The sequence below is a fragment of the Macrosteles quadrilineatus genome, unplaced genomic scaffold, assembly GCF_028750875.1.
Source record: "Macrosteles quadrilineatus isolate MER2022 unplaced genomic scaffold, UCM_ALF_1.0 Scaffold_7__1_contigs__length_78375512, whole genome shotgun sequence".
Classification (NCBI taxonomy): Eukaryota; Metazoa; Arthropoda; class Insecta; order Hemiptera; family Cicadellidae; genus Macrosteles; species Macrosteles quadrilineatus.
Window position 1 is genome coordinate 64473689 of NW_026542600.1, and position 22601 is coordinate 64496289.

At 34.7% G+C, this 22601-nt stretch overlaps 3 protein-coding genes across 3 annotated transcripts; 2 read left to right on the forward strand and 1 right to left on the reverse strand.

The window, feature by feature from the left end:
* Positions 1-4008: 4008 nt before the first annotated feature.
* On the reverse strand, positions 4009-5811 carry LOC128999050 (ankyrin repeat domain-containing protein 23-like). The gene is made up of 3 exons (XM_054425407.1): positions 5799-5811; positions 4630-4839; positions 4009-4142 (listed from the first exon to the last, which is right to left on the reverse strand). Exons 1-3 carry the CDS (start codon positions 5809-5811, stop codon positions 4009-4011), a joined length of 357 nt encoding a protein of 118 aa, XP_054281382.1.
* LOC128998026 (BLOC-1-related complex subunit 6) lies at positions 5687-17519 on the forward strand. The gene is made up of 6 exons (XM_054423960.1): positions 5687-5930; positions 10820-11147; positions 12287-12453; positions 14820-14903; positions 16060-16136; positions 16549-17519. Exons 1-6 carry the CDS (start codon positions 5877-5879, stop codon positions 16595-16597), a joined length of 759 nt encoding a protein of 252 aa, XP_054279935.1. The 5' UTR covers positions 5687-5876; the 3' UTR covers positions 16598-17519.
* Positions 17520-17634: 115 nt separating this feature from the next.
* Positions 17635-21250, forward strand: LOC128998024 (uncharacterized). The gene has a single exon (XM_054423957.1). It carries the CDS (start codon positions 19681-19683, stop codon positions 21226-21228), a length of 1548 nt encoding a protein of 515 aa, XP_054279932.1. The 5' UTR covers positions 17635-19680; the 3' UTR covers positions 21229-21250.
* The last annotated feature ends 1351 nt before the right edge of the window (positions 21251-22601 follow it).

A 22601-nucleotide genomic window follows, 5' to 3' on the forward strand; every position in this document is an offset into this window, starting at 1 on the left:
TCAGGTATTTAACTGTACCTTTCCTGGGCACATAGTGAATGACAGTTTCTCTTCTGTCGTCTTGCGCTGTTATGTCAACATCAATTAATAAGAGCCAATTAATATAGTGTTCAAACAATTTTGACTTTCAAGTTTTTCCAACACGTAATGCATGAGTGGTTGTTGTCTGAAGTTGGTGGTGGCCACAGAACCTTCATGATGAAGATATTTCAAGACTTCTAACGACCCACAGACTACTGAATAGTGCATGGGAGTGTTCCCAAGTGTGTCTCTTGCTTCTGATTCTGCCCCCAACTGTACCAGTTTGGCAACAACGGAAAGAACTTTTTTAGAAACTACTAGATGTAAAGGCGATTTTCCTTCTTTGTTCTTTCTATTTATATTGGCTCTGAGACCCAATAGTTCATCAATCGCAGAGACACATCCCTCTTGCACTGCAAAGTGTAAGGCTGTCTGGCCTTGACTGTTAGGTAAGTCAATGATCGCTCCTTTATGGATAAGTCCTTCTAATGCTTTACTACTGTTTTTCATAATGGCGATGCGTAAGGGACAGTTACAATTTAAGTCTTGAACGCTAATAAATAATAGTTATCATTTCTATGCAACATACAGGCCTTATTGGTGATTTATTATTGTAAAACTGTTCACAATTAATGTTAATTCAATATCATAAAAATCATTATTTAGTAGACAAAGATATTTGTGTCATAACGTGAAATATCTCTGATTCTGTAGTTATCATATTTTCCAGGGATTGCTTGTACAGAGTGAATTTTCATGAGGGTCTAGTTTTAATTTTCCTTCCGTCGGTCCTAAACGGAGAGTGTCAGTGATAGTGTTGATGGCTAACTCATATGACAAATCGTCTTCCAAAGGATCTGGCTGAGATACGGGATTTCTAGAGAGGGCATCCGCCACTTTATTTAATGCACCTTTCCTATACTGGACTTCAAAATTGTGTTGTTGTAGCTCTAATATCCATCTGCCCAAACGTCCGATGGTTCTCAAAGTTTCATTAGCCACTTCAAAGCCTGGTAACAATCTTGAAATGGTATCCTTCCAAGTATGGCCAGAATTTCCTAACTGCCTGAACTACAGCAAGGCACTCCTTTTCGGTCAATTCAAAATCTGGGCACACCAGTGTTGGTGAAGTTATCAAGCTGTTCATGAGAGCGCTAAATGCATTTTCTTGTTGTGTAGTCCAATACCAGGTTACATTCTTCTTCAGTAATTTTGTCAGAGGGGCAGATATCTTGGGGAAATTTGGTACGAATCTTCTGTACCAGGATGCCATCCCAAGAAATGCACGTAGTTGTACTGTTTTGGGCCTAGGAAAGTCAACAATTGCTCTAATAATCAGCTGAGGTATAGAAAACATAGCAAATTCACATTAACCCTTTGAGTTCCAAAGATTATTTATTTATTTATTCATCCTTCGTTTAATGACGTTTTCTCATCTACTTATGGACACAGTCTTGGAAGGATGGATGGATAGAAAGTGGCAAAATTTGTTGGGTGATTTAAAGTGCAACTTACAATGAATTGACCCGTCCCGTCTACCAACACGGACCTCAGCCGTTTATGGTGGAACACTTATATCAAGATCTATTACACACAGGTTAACTCCTCATGAACTACACACAAAACCAAGATTCAAACCCTCGATACAGTAATATTTCTTGCCGATATGCCTCAAGCAACTTGGTTATTGATTAGAACTAACGGTTTTGGTACTGACAACAATTAATGGTTAACCTAAAGCCCAGATTTAATTGTTCTGAACTCGACAGACAGGTTTCGGCACGTCAGGTAAAGATTGAAACCAATCTCATTGAGTTATTCCCATAGGTAGTAAAGTGGAAGTCAATAGAATAGGTTAGTTTTGCGTCCAAAAATCAACCTTTAGAACTCAAAGAGTTAATATTGTACCAGAAAAAAGCATTGCTTATCTAGCTTCAGGCTTGCGGTTTGATTGTGATGCGCTAGGTGGAGAGATTGAGCCCCTCTCCACCTACGTTATGGGGGGGGGGGGGATTTTTCTCTACCAACACCTGTTGGAATCAGGCCTGTTTTGTTTTCTAGTTTTGGAGGAAGATTGGCAAGCTTTAATCAATACCTTTAGATCATGGTTACGTAGATAGGTCAATATCATCCTCTCCAATTCATTAGATAATTTATAACGTTAGAAAAGTATCTTGACAGTCTGAAAAAGCACTGAGCATCCTTGAAAAGAGTGAAATGCTCCTTTGCTACCGAGTACACCTGATACAACAGAGGACCATAAATTGGCAAGTTTTTATACTCACATTTTTTTAACGAGTTCATTTTGGTTTCCAGTTGATAGATGTAAAGAGGGTTTTCTTAACTTTGAAAATATATCGTACAATGAATTTCCCCTTTATCTTTTAGATTTTCATCAATTTTAATTCTTCAAGACACCTCTTGTTAAACTCTACGAATCCTTCATATCGAATGTCAACTGGTGTATTCAACATATCAACAGCCTTAAGCTTTATCAAATGTTTGTTTAGTAAATTCATGATTACCTGCTATCTTTTTTGTGTTGGGTGAAATATAATCCAATGAAGTTCTACCAGAAGATCCAAATACATCTATTAAAGCTCCAAAATTGAGTAAACACAATAAAAACCAATACCGATCAGGTGTCAATTGATCAGTGTCAAAATAAGGTGTCTATATCGACCCTTTTCTGTTTTAAAAATTTATCGAGTGGCAATTACACCACTCTGATGGGATTAATATTGACATCAGCTCCTTTGCAAATCAATTTTAAAACCAAACGTAACAATTTTTTAACAGCAACATGAAGGGCAGATTGACCTTTATTATTTTGAGCATTAAGATCGGCGCCTTTAATGATAAGCAGATCAACTGCATTGATTTTTTCTAAATTGACTGCAACTATTATTGCCTTTAAATTTCCTGTCAATGTCTAGTTTTCAATCCAGAACCAGATTTAAAATCTGAAATAATCCAAAGTTAATATAATAGTAAACCATAGGCATAGCTAAATAGTCTATCATGTTATTCAGTGAAAAGTTTAAATGGAGTGACACCTTTGAAATCTTATATATCCGAGTCAGATATGTCTCTGAAAATCCAATTAAACAAGGGCCAGTTTTACTATGCAGCCAAAAGAAGAGCAGTCTTTCCATCTGCAATTTGTATCTTCATTAGTTTTTCAAACTTAATTACATCGTTTTTTAAACACCTCAGGTATTTAACTGTGCCTTTCCTGGGCACATAGTGAATTACAGTTTCTCTTCTGTCGTCTTGCGCTGTTATGTCAACATCAATTAATAAGAGCCAATTAATATAGTGTTCAAACAATTTTGACTTTCAAGTTTTTCCAACACGAAATGCATGAGAGGTTGTTGTCTGAAGTTGGTGGTGGCCACAGAACCTCCATGATGAAGATATTTCAAGACTTCTAACGACCCACAGACTACTGAATAGTGCATGGGAGTGTTCCCAAGGGTGTCTCTTGTTTCTAATTCTGCCCCAAACTGTACCAGTTTGGCAACAACGGAAAGAACTTTTTTAGAAACTACTAGATGTAAAGGCGATTTTCCTTCTTTGTTCTTTCTATTTATATTGGCTCTAAGACCCAATGGTTCATCAATCACAGAGACGCATCCCTCTTGCACTGCAAAGTGTAAGGCTGTCTGGCCTTGACTGTTAGGTAAGTCAATGATCGCTCCTTTATGGATAAGTTCTTCGAATGTCGACTGGTGTATTCAACATATCAACAGCCTTAAGGTTTATTAAATGTTTGTTTAGTAAATTCATGATTAGCTGATATCTTTTTTGTGTTGGGCGAAATATAATAAAATGAAGTTCCACCAGTAGATCCAAATACATCTATTTAAGCTCCAAAATTGAGTTAAAAGGTTAAAAAACCAATATCGATCAGGTGTCAATCGATCAGTGTCAAAATCAGGTGTCAATATCGTCCCTTTTCTGTTTTAAAACTTTATCGAGTGGTAATTACACCACTCTGATGGGATTAATATTGACATCAGCTCCTTTGCAAACCAATTTTAAAACCAAACGTAACAATTTTTTAACAGCAACATGAAGGGCAGTTTGACCTTTATTATTTTGAGCATTAAGATCGGCTCCTTTAATGATAAGCAGATCAACTGCATTGATTTTTTCTAAATTGACTGCAACTATTATTGCCTTTAAATTTCCTGTCGATGTCTAGTTTTCAATCCAGAACCAGATTTAAAATCTGAAATAATCCAAAGTTAATATAATAGTAAACCAAAGGCATAGCTAAATAGTCTATCATGTTATTCAGTGAAAAGTTTAAATGGAGTGACACTTTTGAAATCTTATATATCGGAGTCAGATATGTCTCTCAAAATCCAATTAAACAAGGGCCAGTTTTACTATGCAGCCAAATGAAGAGCAGTCTTTCCATCTGCAATTTGTATCTTCATTAGTTTTCAAACTCAATTACATGGTTTTTTTTAACACCTCAGGTATTTAACTGTGCCTTTCCTGGGCACATAGTGAATGACAGTTTCTCTTCTGTCGTCTTGCGCTGTTATGTCAACATCAATCAATAAGAGCCAATTAATATAGTGTTCAAACAATTTTGACTTTCAAGTTTTTCCAACACGAAATGCATGAGAGGTTGTTGTCTGAAGTTGGTGGTGGCCACAGAACCTTCATGATGAAGATATTTCAAGACTTCTAACGACCCACAGACTACTGAATAGTGCATAGGAGTGTTCCCAAGGGTGTCTCTTGCTTCTAATTCTGCCCCCAACTGTACCAGTTTGGCAACAACGGAAAGAACTTTTTTAGAAACTACTAGATGTAAAGGTTATTTTACTTTTTTGTTCTTTCTATTTATATTGGCTCTGAGACCCAATAGTTCATCAATCGCATAGACGCATCCCTCTTGCACTGCAAAGTGGAAGGCAGTCTGGCCTTGACTTATGCAAGTCAACGATCGCTCCTTTATGGATAAGTTCTTCTAATGCTTTACTATTGTTTTTCATAATGGCGATGCGTAAGGGACAGTTACAATTTAAGTCTTGTACGCTAATAAATAATAGTTATCATTTCTATGCAACATACAGGCCTTATTGGTTATTTATTTTTTTTAAACTGTTCGCAATTTATGTTAATTCAATATCATAAAAATCATTATTTAGTAGACAAAGATATATGTGTCATAACGTGAAATACCTCCCCCAAATCAGGTTAAAATTGTGTCTGAAAAAGTAAGGTTTTTGCGTTTAGCATGTATGGGGGGGCGAGGCGGCCGCGGCCGGTACTGCAGTGACGTCATCGCTCGCAGTCCGCTCTGTCTGGCCCACCTCTTTTACTCCATACATCTTGGGTATTACGTAGCTAGTAGTGCTAGTATGCTTTGCGAGTGGTGAACTAGCGCATGCGCAGACAGAAGGGCGGCGTTTTCCTACAATGAAAGGCACCACAGCTTTGTTTGTTACTAACAAAAAACTATTCACCATTGACTTATCTGGAAAATAAGATCATGTTTAATTGTGGACAACCACAGAGAACATTGTGGTCTCATGGGTAAAAATACCCAGACCACCTTTTCGGCAAGGAAAAAAAGAGAAAAAAGGCTCGCCTTCTCCCTTCTTTGAACGGGACGGGATTGGCAAGGCAATACAAAACAAAAGGACAATATAACCTCAACCTCAATCTCTCTTGTTGAAAGGAGCAAAACAGTCAAAATATGCAATTTTCACTACTTTAATAAATAAATTTACTAGGTACAATGATATTTAAAGTACATATGTGAATCATTTAATCCGTATAAACTGTGAAAAAATGTACGGGGAAACATAAGTGGAAAACTTATTAAAACTAAAATGGAAACATCTAATGAAGATAATCCTGCTGGAATAGATTTGGAAGATGAAGTGGTGAGTAGAATTAATTATGGGTACAGTTTCTTAAATGGGCTACGCTAATATTGATTGAAAGCGTAGCCCAGTTAAGAAACTGTACCCTTCATTATTAGATCCTAAGAAATTAGCTATTGCTCTATATAATTAATGTAGCCAATGGTTCAATTTAATTGGTTAATTGGCTGGGCTTAGACCATAGGATTTTATCATTCACTCAGTCAACCATTGATCATCATCATTGCATAAATTAAAGCCAATTAATCCCCGATGGTGTTGCATTACAATTTTGGTTTGAGGAGCTAAGCAAACGTCACCTAAAATAACCGTAGGTTAGCCGTGAACTACAACTACTGCTAGTGTGTTACCTACGCTCACAAAATAAAACCTCCTTACTGAAAAGGTTACTTCACCTTTGAATACGATACGATAAAGTGTAATGATGTACAATTTTATCGGGACTTTAATCGGGAAGATATCAAGGTTAAATCAATTTTACGTGAATTAGACTGGTTTAATTAATGGACCACAAGACGGGATGGATAACGACAAGGCTGTTCCGCCCGTCACCTAATAAGAATTGGAATCTGTAATAAAAAACGAATTAGGCTAACTTAATAATCAGAGCTTTTTGTCCTGCCACCTATTAGTTTGGTCTTGATTTATTAGGGTAATAAAATACAATACTTTATTCTAGCGTAAAGAGCCAATACCTAAAATAGTACGGTACGGCCAAGCAATTAGTTTTGTAGACAGGGCTGTTCCGCCCGTCACCTAACACTTCAATTGGCTGCGCTTTACTTGACGTCCTACACTCATTCGATTGTTTTTTCGATTCGATATTTTCATTCGATTGTTTCATTCGATATATCGTTTGGTTAGTTAGGTTAGGTTAACCTTACCTAACTAACCAAACGATATATCGAATGAAGCAATCGATTAATCGATATATCGATCGATATTTTCATTTGAATGAGTGTAGGACGTCAAGTAAAGTGCAGCCCTTCAATTTAATTAAAATTCAAATATGTTCTGTACCTTTAATTTAATGGATATGAATAATAGGAGTAGCCTAACACTGAAATACTATCGGATAACGATGGACGTGACCTGTTTACCTGTCCCCTAACAATATATTTACGGTAATCAAAATGCGATAGTACACATCAATTAGTCTAGCCTACACCAAAAATTAATTTAAACTCAAGAAACAACTAGTAATACCTAATACTAAACAGTCATGTGAAGGGTATGACCTATCTAGCTTGAAACTATCGTAGCCAGCCTATAATTTCCACCAAAAAGGAAATAACAAAAGCACCTTCAATAATAATACTCACTCACTCACTCCCATGGCCATTTATGCCCAAGGCGGGATTTGGCCGCACCAACAACTGCTCTCCATCTCTCTCGATCTTCTGCCTCTTCCACTGCTGCCCCCACTTCTCTGACATCCTTGGAGACACTATCCCACCATCTCTTCTTGGGCCTTCCTAATAGTCGTTTCCCTTCTGGCATTCCTATACTTCCTTCTTTTAATAGTGAACCCCATTCTCTCCGTAGTGCGTGTCCTGCCCACCTTATTCTCCTTGCTTTCACGTGTGCTAACTACATCATAATCATTGTACATATTCCTTAGCCTATCCCCCTATTATGCCTTTTTCTCCATTCTCAATATTCTTGTATTGGGCCATATATCATTCTTAAAATTTTGTTTTCAAAAACAATCATTTTGTTTTCTTCTTTTTTGTTTAATATCCAAGTTTCAGCTCCATATGTTAATACTGGTTGAATTATTTCGTTCTATGCGAGAGAATCTTTGAAGTCAACAATTTCTTACAAGTGTAGGGCCTAGAAATACATTTATTGGCCTGAGCAATCCTATAATTTATTTCCATTTCTTCACTATTGCTGCTTGATATAATTACACCTAGATATTTAAATTGTTCAACAACTTCAAAAATATGTCCATCTATACTCATTTCATTTGCCCTCATTTCATTTGGCTGTCTCGTGAAGTGCATATATTTTGTCTTCTCATCATTAATCTTTAGGCCCATTTTTTTCTGTTTTTTGTATGAACAGTCTGGTTAACTCCTCTAGGTCATTTCTGTTTTTTGACAGAATGACTACATCATCGGCAAAAGCTAGAATGTTTATTTTTGTTCCCATTTCCAAGCCTATATTTTGTTTGTCTTACTTGTTGGAGGGCCTCTTCTAAGGCTATGTTAAATAGTATAGGTGACAGTCCATCACCTTGCCTTACGCCTGTCCTCACTTCAAAGCTTTCTGATAACTCTCCATCATCTATTTTTACTTTGCATTTTGATCCATTCAGGGACATTTCTACTAGTTTTTTTAGTTTTCTGGGGATCCCAAACTTTTCCATCTGTTGAAATACTCTTCCCCTATCATAGGCCTTTGAAAAATCGACGAAAAGCCCATATACTTCTTTATTGTATTCCCAGTGCTTACTAATAACTTGTTTAAGTATGTGAATCTGATCCATTGTAGATCTCCCTTTTACAAATCCCGCCTGGTGATCCTCTATTTTACTACTTGTGTATTCCTCGAGGCGCTTTTGAATAATCTTTGATAAAACTTTATATACATGACTGAGCAAAGATATTCCTCTGTAATTGCCACATGTTCCTTTGTCACCTTTTTTATATATTGACACTATTATAGATTCTTTCTACAATAATAATAGTAAATTTAAAACATATTTAATACCGGAGTACTTACTGTTAATGTCCAAAATAGGGACAACGACTAAGTTTAACTATACCAATATTGTGGCTAGACCAGAGCGGGTTTATTAGTCTAGAAGGGAGCAGAGGAGAGAGAGAGAAGTGACGAGCAACACGCCGGCCGATTGAATGACGGTTCATACTGGGTCTTGGAGAACTCTTGCTCTACCCTTACCTACCCTTCGTCCTTAAGACGCTGCTAGTATGGCGGGTGGACACTGTCGGTAACACCGTTTCCCGCTCTAATTTAAATTTTAATCTAGGTCGAATTTGGGACCTTTCATTGTTTAATGTTTATGTTTGGATTTTGTACTTTTCTCTTGTTATTCAATTCAGTTTTTGTTCTAACTTTTATGTTGCTTTTATTAGTTGAAAGTGAATGCTTTAGGTATTCGCAGAGAAATATTTTCACCATTTATTTCAGGTACAAATCTAGTTTCTTGTGATGGATATATAAATTACTATAGGTTCCCATGGTCACCCTAACATGCATATCGTAATTTCTGTTTTCAAAACTCTGGAACATCAGTTGTTACTAATTGTCATGGCTGTGACATGAGCATGATATACAGTTACTACAACTACGGAACGATGTTACTTAGTTTCCTCTAGAGGCACTTTAGCCTCTAGAGGTTAGGGTCTTAACTTAACTCACACCTTGCTGATCTGGTCGTTCCAACTTAATTTAGGGTCCACTCAGAACCCGAGCAGTTTTACTTAGGCTAATTGCTGCTAGGTAAAACCCCGGAACAATGTACAAAAAAGATAAAAAAACATCTACTAAATATTCAAGTTTAATGAAAAACTGTGTGTTAGTGTATAATCAAGGGGCTATGTATGTTTCGCCTAACTTGCATGACTTTTTATGGAATTGAAATAACAATAAGCAAATGAAATAAACTCATTTCAATTTTGTAGTATTTTTACCTTCCTATTCTTACAGTAGACTCCCTCTTATCCGGACACCTTTTAACCGGACATCGGTTTAACCGGACTACACTCGGCGGAAATGACATCTCTTTAACCGGACAATTTTTATCAGCACATTAGTTTAACCGGACTAGATCGGCAGGAAGTGGACAGTACTGAAACTACTGTTCTCGTGGGAAAGATTTGAGACCAGTAATCACGTGTCTAAATACAATAATGCTCTCCTAAATTTAAGTCGAATATCACAGTAAATGGTCCATTTTAACGGGTTTTTGGGGACGTCGGTTTAACCGGAAAAACCTTTATCCGGACTGGCCTCGGTCCCGAGGAGTCCAGATGAGAGGGAGTCTACTGTATTTACAAATTTAAATGGTTTTAAAGCAAGATAGGTAGGCTAGGTTCTTGATTTTTTTACTTATCAGAAAAGAACAAAGCATACCACCTGCTGCCAAAATTTGGCACACTTTGAACCAATTTATTTTAAAGATTATATTTAATATTATCTTTAAAATAAATTGGTTCAAAGTACAGCAAGAATAGAGCTGTGATACACAATTTTAAATTAGGTTTAGACAATATAAGACTTTAACTTAACATAAAAGTTCAAGTTTTCCCCAAATTATGTTATTGTAAAACTTCCATTGGCTTCATTAAAGAAATTACGTTTTATTGTTTATAATACAAAATATCATCCTGAAATGTGTTTTGTAAGATAATTTCTTTAATGCGGTATTTCTAATATAAGAATATTCCATGAAAAATTTGTAACAAATAGTAAGTTTTGTTTTGGCACATAATGATATTTTAATAAGATGTTTAAACTAGGCGTTTCCTGTGTAATCTGACTGTTTAACTTGAAACCACATCTTGCTTTGACCAAATGACATATCTGTACCTGTACCTGCACTGATGGTGACTGATATTTATAGGCCTACACTTCAACCTGCCGTAGAAATCCAAGCATTCTATACTAGACTTTGGCCTTAATAGAAATACCCATAACCCGATGGACAATCACTTGTACTTACGTTGGGATACGGTTATAATAGTTTTGCTAAATATCTAAAGAACATCTTGAGAAAATATGTTTAATGCGAACAAAGTAATAGATGTTTCAATTCAGCCAATATTCAAACAAATTGCTCCGTTTTGTGAATATTTTACAATTTCTACTAGATTGTATTTGATTAATTAAGATTATATTTGTAATTGGTAATGACTGTACAGGTACATGGAATGACAGCTTCTTACACAGAAATATCATTTAATACTCAGTCTTCAGAACCAGATGATTCTGTATTAGAGGACCTTCATGATTCCATTCAAGAAGTTGATGCAAATGGTGAATCAAAAGCATCATTTGAAAGACCAAATAAATTACCTCTAAATATAGAAGAGTCTCAAAAGTCTGCTACTTCTTCAAGTACAAATAGAGCTGTAGAGTTTCTCAATCAACTAAATGGGACTATTACGCAAGATGGTGAAATGGTTTCCTTTGTTGCTGAAGATTTAGAGACAAAAATTAAGCTTTCTAGTCCCATTAGTAAAATTGAAGGTAAGTTATAGATTATAGAGAATAGTTTAGTATACCGTTACGATATTGTGGTTGAATATGCTACTTTACTTTTGCCGGGTCCTGATTTAAAACACTCCCAACCATTATAAATAAGTGCATATTAACTAATGAAATCAACAACTTTAACTTTATTCATCAACAAAATATGTACAAGAAATAAATAAGTGAGACATAGGAATAGTATTTCCCCGAATTGACTACAAGCCCATGCTCGGGGAAATAAAAGAAAGATATATTACTATTTATCTCTGGAGGGATACATTTTAATGCTCCTAAACAATATTATAGTGTACCATACTTGAGAATTTTCTGAAGCTATTCAGTATTTCCTCTAACTAGGAATGTGCTCCAAGAGTAATAAACGGTATCAGCAATCTGACACATACTTTCTCCCTTTAGCTTATCAAGAACTTTTAACATGGGCAATATAAGTGGTGGGAACTATTATATTTTATAAGGAAAATCACAAAAGTTGCAATAACTTTTTATCCATAATTGTTCAATAAAGGGGTTGCATTATTTTGTTTAGATTTATAACGACCATAATAACATGTGTCCGAAAAAGAACTGAAATATTTTAAAGGTAAATACTGATACCAAATAAGAGACTATGTATAATGTTTTATGTATGTATTTAAAGCTTAAATTCTCAAGTTTTATTAGAAACTTAGTATAACTCGATATGAGCACCATTAGTGACCCAGCATGATTTTAAGTGAAATTTGACATCTTCTCAGGTTTTGGTCAGTATATCAGGGGATATAAACGGTGCTATTCAATGTGACATGTTATGGGAGTATGTTTTCCCATCGTTGGGTGACATTGAGATGGAGAATGGCCCTGACTATTTTCAACAAAGGCATTTTAATGTTCAGCCTGTTGTGGTGATCGGGTGGTGATGTACAAGGAAGGGGTAGGTGTGACAGTTATAAAAATGAATAATTTTGTAATAAGCATTGTTTGTACAAGAGTACTCTCTTAGGAGCCTTAACAAATTACGTTGGCTTTTTAACCAACTTTTGGGAAATTTAAATAACACCATAAATCAATAAAACATGTTCTTCAAATGTTATTATTTACTTTGAAATGTATTATCAATAACATAATAATGTTTTTAGATAGCAAAGTTTGGGGAAGTGGAATGCCCTGGCTCTATCGGCAGACATTGGCTAGTCACATTCCTGCTATCAATTCAACAATCCTGACCGACCTCGAAGTCGAAGTGGGAAAGATTGCATCTTCTGTTGATTCGCTGACTGAAAATCTTGCTGGGATCCTCCACAGTGTTAGTAAAAACATTTCTTTTCATTTATTGTACATATTTATACAGTGGCGAAGCGTTGCCTACTTTCGTTGTCATCTCTGACCTTGAGCTAAGGGTTGAGGGCAGTAGCGTGGAAACAGCGTACCCACTCTGTTTTTTCAATGGATCTATAGTGTATATTAATCCTATATGCTGGTCAGTTCTTAGACGATGGTGAGCATTCCCGCACTGGACATTTGACGACTACACCACTGGTTGAGGGGGAGAGGGTAACATTGGCCCCAATGGAAGGATGGGGGTTTAGTTTTTAAGTTACAACAATATTTTTTCCATACATATATCGATGAAGTTAAACCTGAAAACTACAAAGGTAGTTTTAACTAACTACAAATTACACAATTTAACTAACAAGTAATCAATTACTCTATTCAGAAGAAAATAGACTTTGGCTGATTAAACTATGATTTTCCTAAATCCTTCACATTTAATAAAAAAAAAAAATATTAATTGAAGACTACATAGCTATCTCCACTCACAACATGTTAATTTTCATTTTAACTTAACTTAATTATGACTGTTATTAGGCTTCTAAAAAATTACTACTTATAGGCCAATGAGTTTGATTCAGTATTTATTTGATTTAAGTTCAGTTATTTTGTTGCAAACAAATAATCCATTTTCGCACACCTTCAAATAGACTAAGCAACCATGGTACAACAATTATAAGAAGACAATAAGGAAAACAGGACCATAATATCAGATCCTATAATAATATAGGTTCTTAGTATAGCTGAGGAGGGAAGGGGAAACAAGTTTCTTGAGTAAGGGAGGTTTGAGTTGTCAAGTTGTCCTTCCGAAAATTTGAGATGCTGAAGTATTGAATTCTGACTATAATGTTACGTCCCAATTTCATAACTCCATTTTAACACACTAAAACTTTATAACTTGAGCTTGTGCTATTTCCAAGTATTGAAAGGTAACTGTAGAAGATATAATATACTTAAAAAAAATTTACGTTGCATACACAATACAGTATTTATTATGAAGCAATGGTAATTCAGGACAAATATAAGTCTTAACTTTTTGTCCTAGCTTATATAAACAGAGATTAAAATAAAATATATGTTTAGAACATGAAAAAAACTGCAATATGAATAGAAAGGAAAATATACCAGGTATATATAGAGTTGTCAAATACTGTATCAAGTACTAAAACAACCACTTTTTGTGCACACACAGTACTGTATGTATAATTTATTTAGCAACGGTAGTTTTGGCAAAATAAACATTATAATGGTACCGAATTTGTTAACTTAGGTTTATAAGCATCATTGTCTTCAAACTCACCATAACAATCCACTCTAAGCATGGTTTTTCCCGATTTTCCAAAATTATTCATGAAATGAAAATGTCTCTTGCACATTCCCTAGCAATTTCAACTTTTTTCATCTAACCTTCATAACTGAATCACTCTACTTTGTTGTCTCTCAACGTTTTACATTCACTTGTAGCTTTTTTTTATTTATTTGCAACGATCATTAACTGGTACAATGATTTATGTAAACAAAAATTTATTATTCAATATTCTATTGAAGCATAGTACATTTTACTTTTACCATTTGTGTACAACAGAATACATCGAGATGTTGAAACAATTCCCTACCCTGTAGCATAATAGCCTGTTTTCCCATTTATTTATCTATTTATTCCAATGGAAAGCAGCCAATTTACAAAGACAACTTATTCATACAAGATGGAGTGATCGGTTACCTGAGAGTTTCAAAACATAAATAAGCTAATGATAAATACAGGTTCAACATGACATCTGACGCATCCAAAATAATCTCAATAACTGACATTATAACATAACAGTACTAGCTAAACATGGGGTTTCACATCCTAACAAGAATTCAAGGACAGCTGATTTCCAAAGTACGGCTTTTAACTTTGAATAATTGAGGCGCATCATGAGGACTTCAACTTATAATGGTAAACTTTGAGTTATTGAGGCTTGAGAAGGAGAAACTTTATGTAAAAGAGTTTTAGTATTGTGGTTTACAAAATAAAAGATGGTAGTGATAATCACAAAGTGTTAAAAACTCTACTTGTCAAGGTTAAATATTTAAAACGTTTAAATTTATTACCTTTTTTTATCTAAGGTACTTTAAGCATTGTGAGTTACCGGGATTTCAAGAATATCATGAAAAATCCGAGATATCAAGGTGAATGTTATTGATGTCCTACTGTTATAGCTATCAGACAGAAAATCCAGCAAATGTTGTACGGGATATAAAGACTAACTATAATACTGTATTACCTGGCAAACTGCTACATGGTGTTATACAAGTGTACATGGTTGATTGATTGATTGTATTGGTTTGTTTCAGATGTCAGCACTTACTGTTGAGTGCCTCGAGACTCACAGAGATGTTGTCTGTAAGACTTGTGATGCAGTCGATTTAAACATCAAAGTAAGGCCAATTATTACTTCTATAAAATTTAGCCTACTTTAAAGTCGCTTACATTTAAAAATGCATAAAATATATTAAAGACAATTAAGTTGCCAAACTAGAGGAGTACCATAACAATAAATACCTTATACGTTAAATATTAGATGTTAGTTTTCTGGCTAAAATCCAAGATTATCAAAATGAATAATTTGTAATGAAAATACCACATTGCAACATATTCAACCCAAAGAAAACCAACCATAAAAGAATATTGAGTTATTTTCCTTATAACCCTTTTATATGTGATGTGGAATGCAAAAAGGGACCTCTTGTCGGTGATGCATAAAATGCCAGTACGGCCGATATAAGTAATTAAGGTCAAAAATATTGAAATTCTGTTTTTTACCAATTTTTATACTTTATTTAACTTAGAACAGGACAGTATCGGTTAAAATATCGAATTGAAGATGTAAAAGGTCGAAATAAATCATTTTGTTAGCCTCTGCACAGTCTGAGAAAAGGTACCACTTGTCGCTCAATGTTATTTCGCCATAACGACAAGAGGTCCCATTTCTAATATTCACTTTATGAACAGATTTTAGTCCAAAAAAATAATTGTCCTGAATTCTAGTGGAAATTTAGAGAACCACAACAAAGTTCCAGAACCACAAAGAACCACAAAGGTGAATGGGAAAGAGTCCAAACTGGAACAGGAAAAACAAAACTTTACATTATATACACAAAACTAAAAAAATCCTAACATTACAAGGTTTAAAGAGTGTTGTACATATGTGTGGATTGAGTCACTTTAGGCCCTAGTGACGAAATATACTAAAACATAATACTACTAATACACATACTTTTATTTCACAAATTACATAATAATTTAGCCTATTAACTATGTTCTAATTTATTGTGAAATAAAATAAAGTGTAGTTTGGCGTAAGTTATGTTTTAAGTGTTTATTAATAAAACCTCTGCAAAGACTGTAAACGAAGAAGTAAGGTGATGATCAATGTTTGGAAGCTGCCCAAGCGCACTCCAAACCTGGCTATGCCACTGAAAAAATGTTATACTCTGTACTGTATAAACAATTGTCAGTAAAGGAGGGTCTATGAATAGTGTGTTATAATGGATTACATTCAGTAATTTTAAACATGATATGTTTATTTTTCAGTCGATGTACCAGCTTATGGCTAAGTGTGAAGAACTGAGCAAGTCCATGCAGCCCATGTACAAACTTGCAGAACATATGTATCCTTTATCAAGACTTACCTTGTTTCAATTAAATTATTTGTTATTAGAACAGACTACCTATTCAGCAGTATTTATGTGCACTCTTTGGCACACTTTTTTATACATTCCTCACCCAAGAACTTTTTGGAGAATAGTTAAGACACCAAATGACACATTAAACATTGAATTGGCCTTTGATTTAAACTCGATTTTGTGATCATATTCTGTTATAAAAAAAAAGGGATGGACGGGTCTCAAAATTCCGAGATTTTTTTTCTGAGAAACTACTCATAAAAAGGAATTATGAAACTTAATCACATTGAAGCAATTAAATGTTAGTCATATTTAGAATAGTCATCTTCAAATCTCATACTACTATAAGAATCGTTACTACATTTAAATGGTTATTTTCCCTTGACATTATTTTCAGTAAGGAAATCAAGCATTTTCTCGATATTTTTGAAAACACCTTAAACTAAGGAAATGAAGACTGCTACTTTGTAAATTGGTTACTGGACAGAGCCGCATTTCTCACTAGGCCCAGGCCAAAGGCGCAACATTTTAGAGGGCAAAAAGTTTTAAGGGGTGCAAAAAAAACTAAGCTTATATTTTTAGATGCAACGCAGGAAGGTCTTTGCGTTGCATCTTACATGACCCTATTTCGTAGGCCGTGACAATCGAAACTGCAACAATCCCACTTACTGACAATGTCACCTGTTTAGTAGCTACGCTATTATGACTAACTTTAATATGACAATAAAGGGATATTTAATTAGAATTTTTTGCAATCAAGTCACATTGGTTCAAGATTAATGGCGCTAGCAATTTAGAATTTTCACAAATTATGCCTGTATATATTATTTGCAGGCTGTATGATTTCAATACATTTGTAGAATTTGCAAATATTTTCCATTATACATGTATTGTGTGCGAGTTTTATTTGAGAGTCAGTATCAAAATAAGTTGAAGAACTCATATTTTACAGTTTTTTTTACATTGAATGCAATCCAAATATCTATTTGACAATAATTCATTCACAGCTGGTGGGTAGGCTACATTTATACTTCCCCCCTCATATCGTTATGTACAGGATGGGATCGGGATTGCAGGCCATTGTGAGATGGGGGCGCTCTTTGGTCTGTGGGCCTAGGGCCACTGAATAGAATGGCTAAATGTGGCTCTAGATGTTACATAGCATTCTTAAGTTTTATCTATTTTCTCCAGTAAGAAATTTTGTGATTTTGGATTTGTATTTTGATTTTAAAATGTGATTTAAATTAACTTTAGCAATTAGTTTGAAAAACAAAGAAATAATGTTTTAAATGATTAGTTGTAAGGCCTTTTGAATGTATAGAAACCATTTGTGGAGGTAAATGTGCAATATAGGTACTTCTCAAAAACTGTTTATGATTTAATGACCTTTTCTAGCAATATTTTCAATATTGTAAGCTGAATCTAAAAATGTGATAATTTTTTGTCAGACCAGCCTTAAGTTATACACAGCCATGAAAACTCAAAACTCAGCCATTATTACTTAATTAATAAAATGTAAATATAAGTTTATTGTTCTATAAAACATATTTAATCATAAAGTAAATAAATGAACAACACAAAACTAGTAACCTGGATTCCTAATCAGTTGGTAATATTCGCAAACTAAGGGGGCTCTCTTGTCTTTACTCTAGCTGGAGGAAAAAAAGGTTGTTCTACCTAAAATTAAAATTTATAGCACAATAATTAAGTGTTTCCGATGAGAGTTTGAAAGATTCTAAATATAACTGAGACTAATACTTGAAGTTGAGGAAGCTGTAAAGAGAGAGCAAACATCTGTTGGTGTAAGATTCACGATTCAACTTGTAAACAAAGCGAAAAATATAGTTGGTGAATCAACTAAGCCCAAATATGTAAAAACATGGTTTTGATACATTGTAATAGTTGTGGATTGTCGCTTACTTGATAAACAATTTTAAGTAACCTAAGCGAAAATAGCTTTCTTTTTTAAAAACCTTAATGAAACAGTTTGTATGTATAAAATATGTTAATTTATTGTTAAATGCTCATGAGTGTTGCGGCGACTTTTACAATCAGCAGTTTTATAAAACCATTATATAAAAATAATTTTAGTAGGCCAAATAAAATCTGCTCAAGGGCCAGACGTGGCCTGCTGGCCGTAGGTTGAAGATCCTTGCTACTCATCTACAAATCCTTTGAAACGTACCTTGGGTGGACCGTGATGTCGTGAAGTCGTAAAATGTCTCTGCTAACTCTATTTTGCCACTCTAAACCTGAAATTAAAGATCTATGGAGCTTGGAGACAATCAGAAAAATAAATAAATAACAGAAAAAAAATAAAATAAATTGCTGAGGGTGGGGTTAGACACTCAGTAGCAGGTTGAGATAAACTGGTGCTCCCGATCTTTTTAAGTTTTTAGTGGACAAATACTGGTCAATCGTAAAAAAAATTGTGTAGTTTTTGTGTGTTTTTTATCTGTGTATCGAACTGTAAATAGAATTTTTTGAAGTGTTCAAGGACTCTCACGTAATGTATGAAAAACAGATAAAATTACCTGCATATTTTAGTTAAATTACTTCAAGGAACTTGTTATCAGCTCTGATAAGAGTCAGTTGAACTTTGGTCTAGCTTATCTGTGTCCATGATCGTCCAACATTTCAGTTATCTGTTTGGCCTGATCTGAAAAACTTTATCCCTGTTTTCCCTGCTCTGGGATTTTAATTATTGTTTTATCCCAATTTCCCTTTTTTGGGGATTTTTATTAATTAACATTTTTATCTAATTTTTAATTTTGAAACAACTTTAAACGTTTGTATTAAAAAGGACTACCTATCAAAGAAATATATTAGACAAATATTTAATGTCCTTAGAATGACTCAACATCGTTGTGGATTATGCCACAAAGGTGTGAGGGTTAATGCAGTTTTATGCAGAGGGGCATGCGAAAAATGGTATCATAGAAGGTGTACTGACATAACTGATGATGTCTTCAAAAAAATGTGTAATGGGGAACAATTGGATTTGAAATGCTCAAAATGTAAAGATGTAACAGAAATCGAGAACAGTCCTGTGGATAATCAAACACATTTGATTGAAATAGAATCTAAGTTGAACAATATTAATGCTGAGGATGATAACATTGACCTGGAAACGTCCCTTACTCTTGCAGCAGAAGCTGGAAATGCTCTGTTGATTGAGAATCAAACTCTGAATCAAATCATACATGAACTTAAAACATCAAAATCTAAACTACAGTTTGAATTGGAAGACAAAATAACAGCCCTACAATGTGATAAAAATGAATTGGAAAATAATATTGAAGAAATAAAAAAAGATCACTTAGACAACATAAATTCACTGGAGAAAAAATTTTAAAAGACAAAGCCTTTAATGAAAACTTAATTGTACAGCTAGAATCAGACAAATCTATGCTTATATCTAAAATAAAGCATTTAAATGAAGGGAAAACTCAACTGGATGTTAAACTTAAAACTATAGAGGCTAAGGTAATTTTGTATCAAGAACAGATTGATTCCATACAACAACAAAATGAAAAAAGTACAGGAGTGTAACAGTTGTGATGAGTTGAAGCAAAAAATAAGGAAGCTGGAAAGTACTCTTAAGGAACTAAGTCTGGAACTACTTATGTTAAAACAAAAAAATACAGAAATGAGTATTTCTACAAGTAACTCAAAGACAAATCAGCCTCATATGGATACAAGTATATGTAGAAGTAAAACAACACAATCGGAATGTAATAGAACAAATCCAAAACCTGCAGTTATAGAAACAATCGCACCTAATACCCTACATGAACTGGATGATGAAGAAATTAATCTATGGATTAAAAGCAAATTGAACATCCCAATTAACAGTTTTGTTTTGTGTCCTTCAGTAGGCCACCTAGTGAAGGAAGTAGAGGACCTGGAGCTCAGTATGCAACTCTGCAATCAAATTGAAATGCAAAATAAAGACTACATCATGGCAATTATCAATAACAGAACTTCTAACACTCAATCTGGTTCTTATCACTGGTCTGTGTTAGTTTATAATCAATTTCAAAATGTTGCCTATCATTTGGACTCACTTGCTGGTCTAAGTAGTAGTCATGCTAAAGAGTTCGGTGTGAGATTGGCACAGTTTTTTGGGAATGAAGGAGCGTTTGAGCTGAAAAATGTGGAATGTTATATCCAGAGAGGAACAACCGAATGTGGCGCGCATGTCTTACACAATCTTGAAATAGCATGCTCCTTGATAACAAGTAATAAACCATTAACAAGCTCAATTTTCACCAAAGATTTCTCTGTACATAAATATTATGATGGTCTAAAACTACTCTCAGAACACTCAGCTTCTGCTCAAGCCTCACTGCAAGACACTAGGAATAATCAACACACAATCGGTTCTGCTATGGAAACTATATGCAGAGTAAATGAAAATCCTACTGTAATTCATAACTGTTGTAATGAGACTGAAACTGTTAAGAAATCATCCCTCAGGACTAGGAGGCAACCTAAACTTCCCAAGAAAAAAATTCTAATACTGGCTGACAGCCATGGGAGACACCTTGCACCTAATTTGTCATCTATCTGGCAAAAAAGCGGACACGACATAAGCTGCATCTTTAAGCCCAATGCAATTATGAAGGAGGTTTTATCTGATGCTAAAATCCTCACAAAATCCTTTACAAAGTCTGACACACTGGTTGTGTTGGGTGGGTCCAATGATGAAGTTAGTCAGGCAGAGAGAAATTACTGTGAAACCATCAGGATATTGCTTGAAAATACAACGCACACTAACATCATTATATCAGCACTTCCCTACAGGCATCATGTCCCAGGCCTCAACAACAGAATATGGTTCCTTAATACGAATATTGAAAAACTAGTGGCCCAACATAAACATGCCTCTTTCCTGGCCATAAATAAACTGCCACGCCACCTATACACACAACACGGTTTACATTTCAACAAGCAGGGTAAAAAAACAATAGCTTTTATGATAAGAGATATTCTTTGTCCAAAACTTCAGCCATCACTTAAACCTAAACCTGACTCAGCAAGTTTGAAACATAAAGTGAAAAAAAAACTGTATTAATATTGTGAAAGAGAACATGAGGAAAATTATTGACTTGAATAAAGGTAATACCTCAACAGCATTTGCACACACTATTTCTAGGGACCTCAGTCACGAGAGAAACATGTCTGCTGGGGTAGCAGTTGTGTTTCGCAACAAATTTGGAAGGCCACAAGAAACTGACTTTATTAATACTAAACTGACCTGTCAATCTGTTGTGGGGGGAGCAACGGTGTACAGTTTGGTGACCAAACAGGAGTATCATGGAAAACCGACCAAGCAAGACTACGATGAAGCTTTTAACCAACTCATAGAAGATTTCAAGAACAAAAAGTTTGAAACCCTAATCTGTTCACCTATGGGTTGTGTGCGTGATCTGATGCAGTTAGAAGATTTTGCTAAAAACATAATAAAGCTGCACAACCTGACAAATGCTACAGTTATAATAGTATCTTACGATCAGCCAAGGAAACTATGGCATGGTCTTACACACTCAGAGTTTCTGGAACAGCTGCAGAACACAATTGAAAACTGTAAAAACAAGGAAGAGCCAAGCATTATCACTACTGCAAATCCTAACATCAGTGCCAACAACTTGCTCCAGCTCCCAACAGAGACCAGCCCTTCACCGTTGCTGACTTCTGACCACCGAAAATACAGTGAAGTAGTAAATGGTGCAGTGAAAAAGCAGAGCAATGTGCAAGTGTTAAAATTTCCCCAGTGTAACAATAGCCTAAATGTAAATAGCCATAGCAAAAAAGAATCTGTAAATCACCACCCTTCCACACCACCTAAAACTCCAAAAACACCGAAAACTCCTTTAAACTCTCCAGTAACGCCAACAACCTCACCAAGATGACAGCACCAAACCATTTCCCAGCCCTACCCCTAAATAACTGTTTAGTTAGTAAGAGAAATCAAAGCTCATCAAATATTAACAAGAGTAATAATGTAAGTCATAAGCTTTTTTCTATCTTCCATCATAATGTGCAACACCTACCATCTCGTCTAGATCAACTTAATGTTATTGTTGATGAGCTAAAACCAGATTTAATTGCCTTAAGCGAACACAAAATGAAACAAGAAGAATTAAATTTACTTAACTTTGCAAATTATAAGACTGCATCTTACTATGCTAGAACTTTAGGACGAGGTGGAGGTGTGATAATTCTTGCTCAGAACTACTTAAATGTTAAGCCTGTTAAAATTCCTTTTATTCAATCCCTCTTAATAGAAAAAGAATTTGAATGTTGTCTAACAAAAATAAGAACACACAATTTTTCTTTTTTACTTGGTTGTATTTATAGATCTCCAAATAGCACAAACTTAAATACATTTTTTGAAAATCTGGAAATCTTATTAGATATTGTGTGTAAAAGATTCCAAAACGTAAT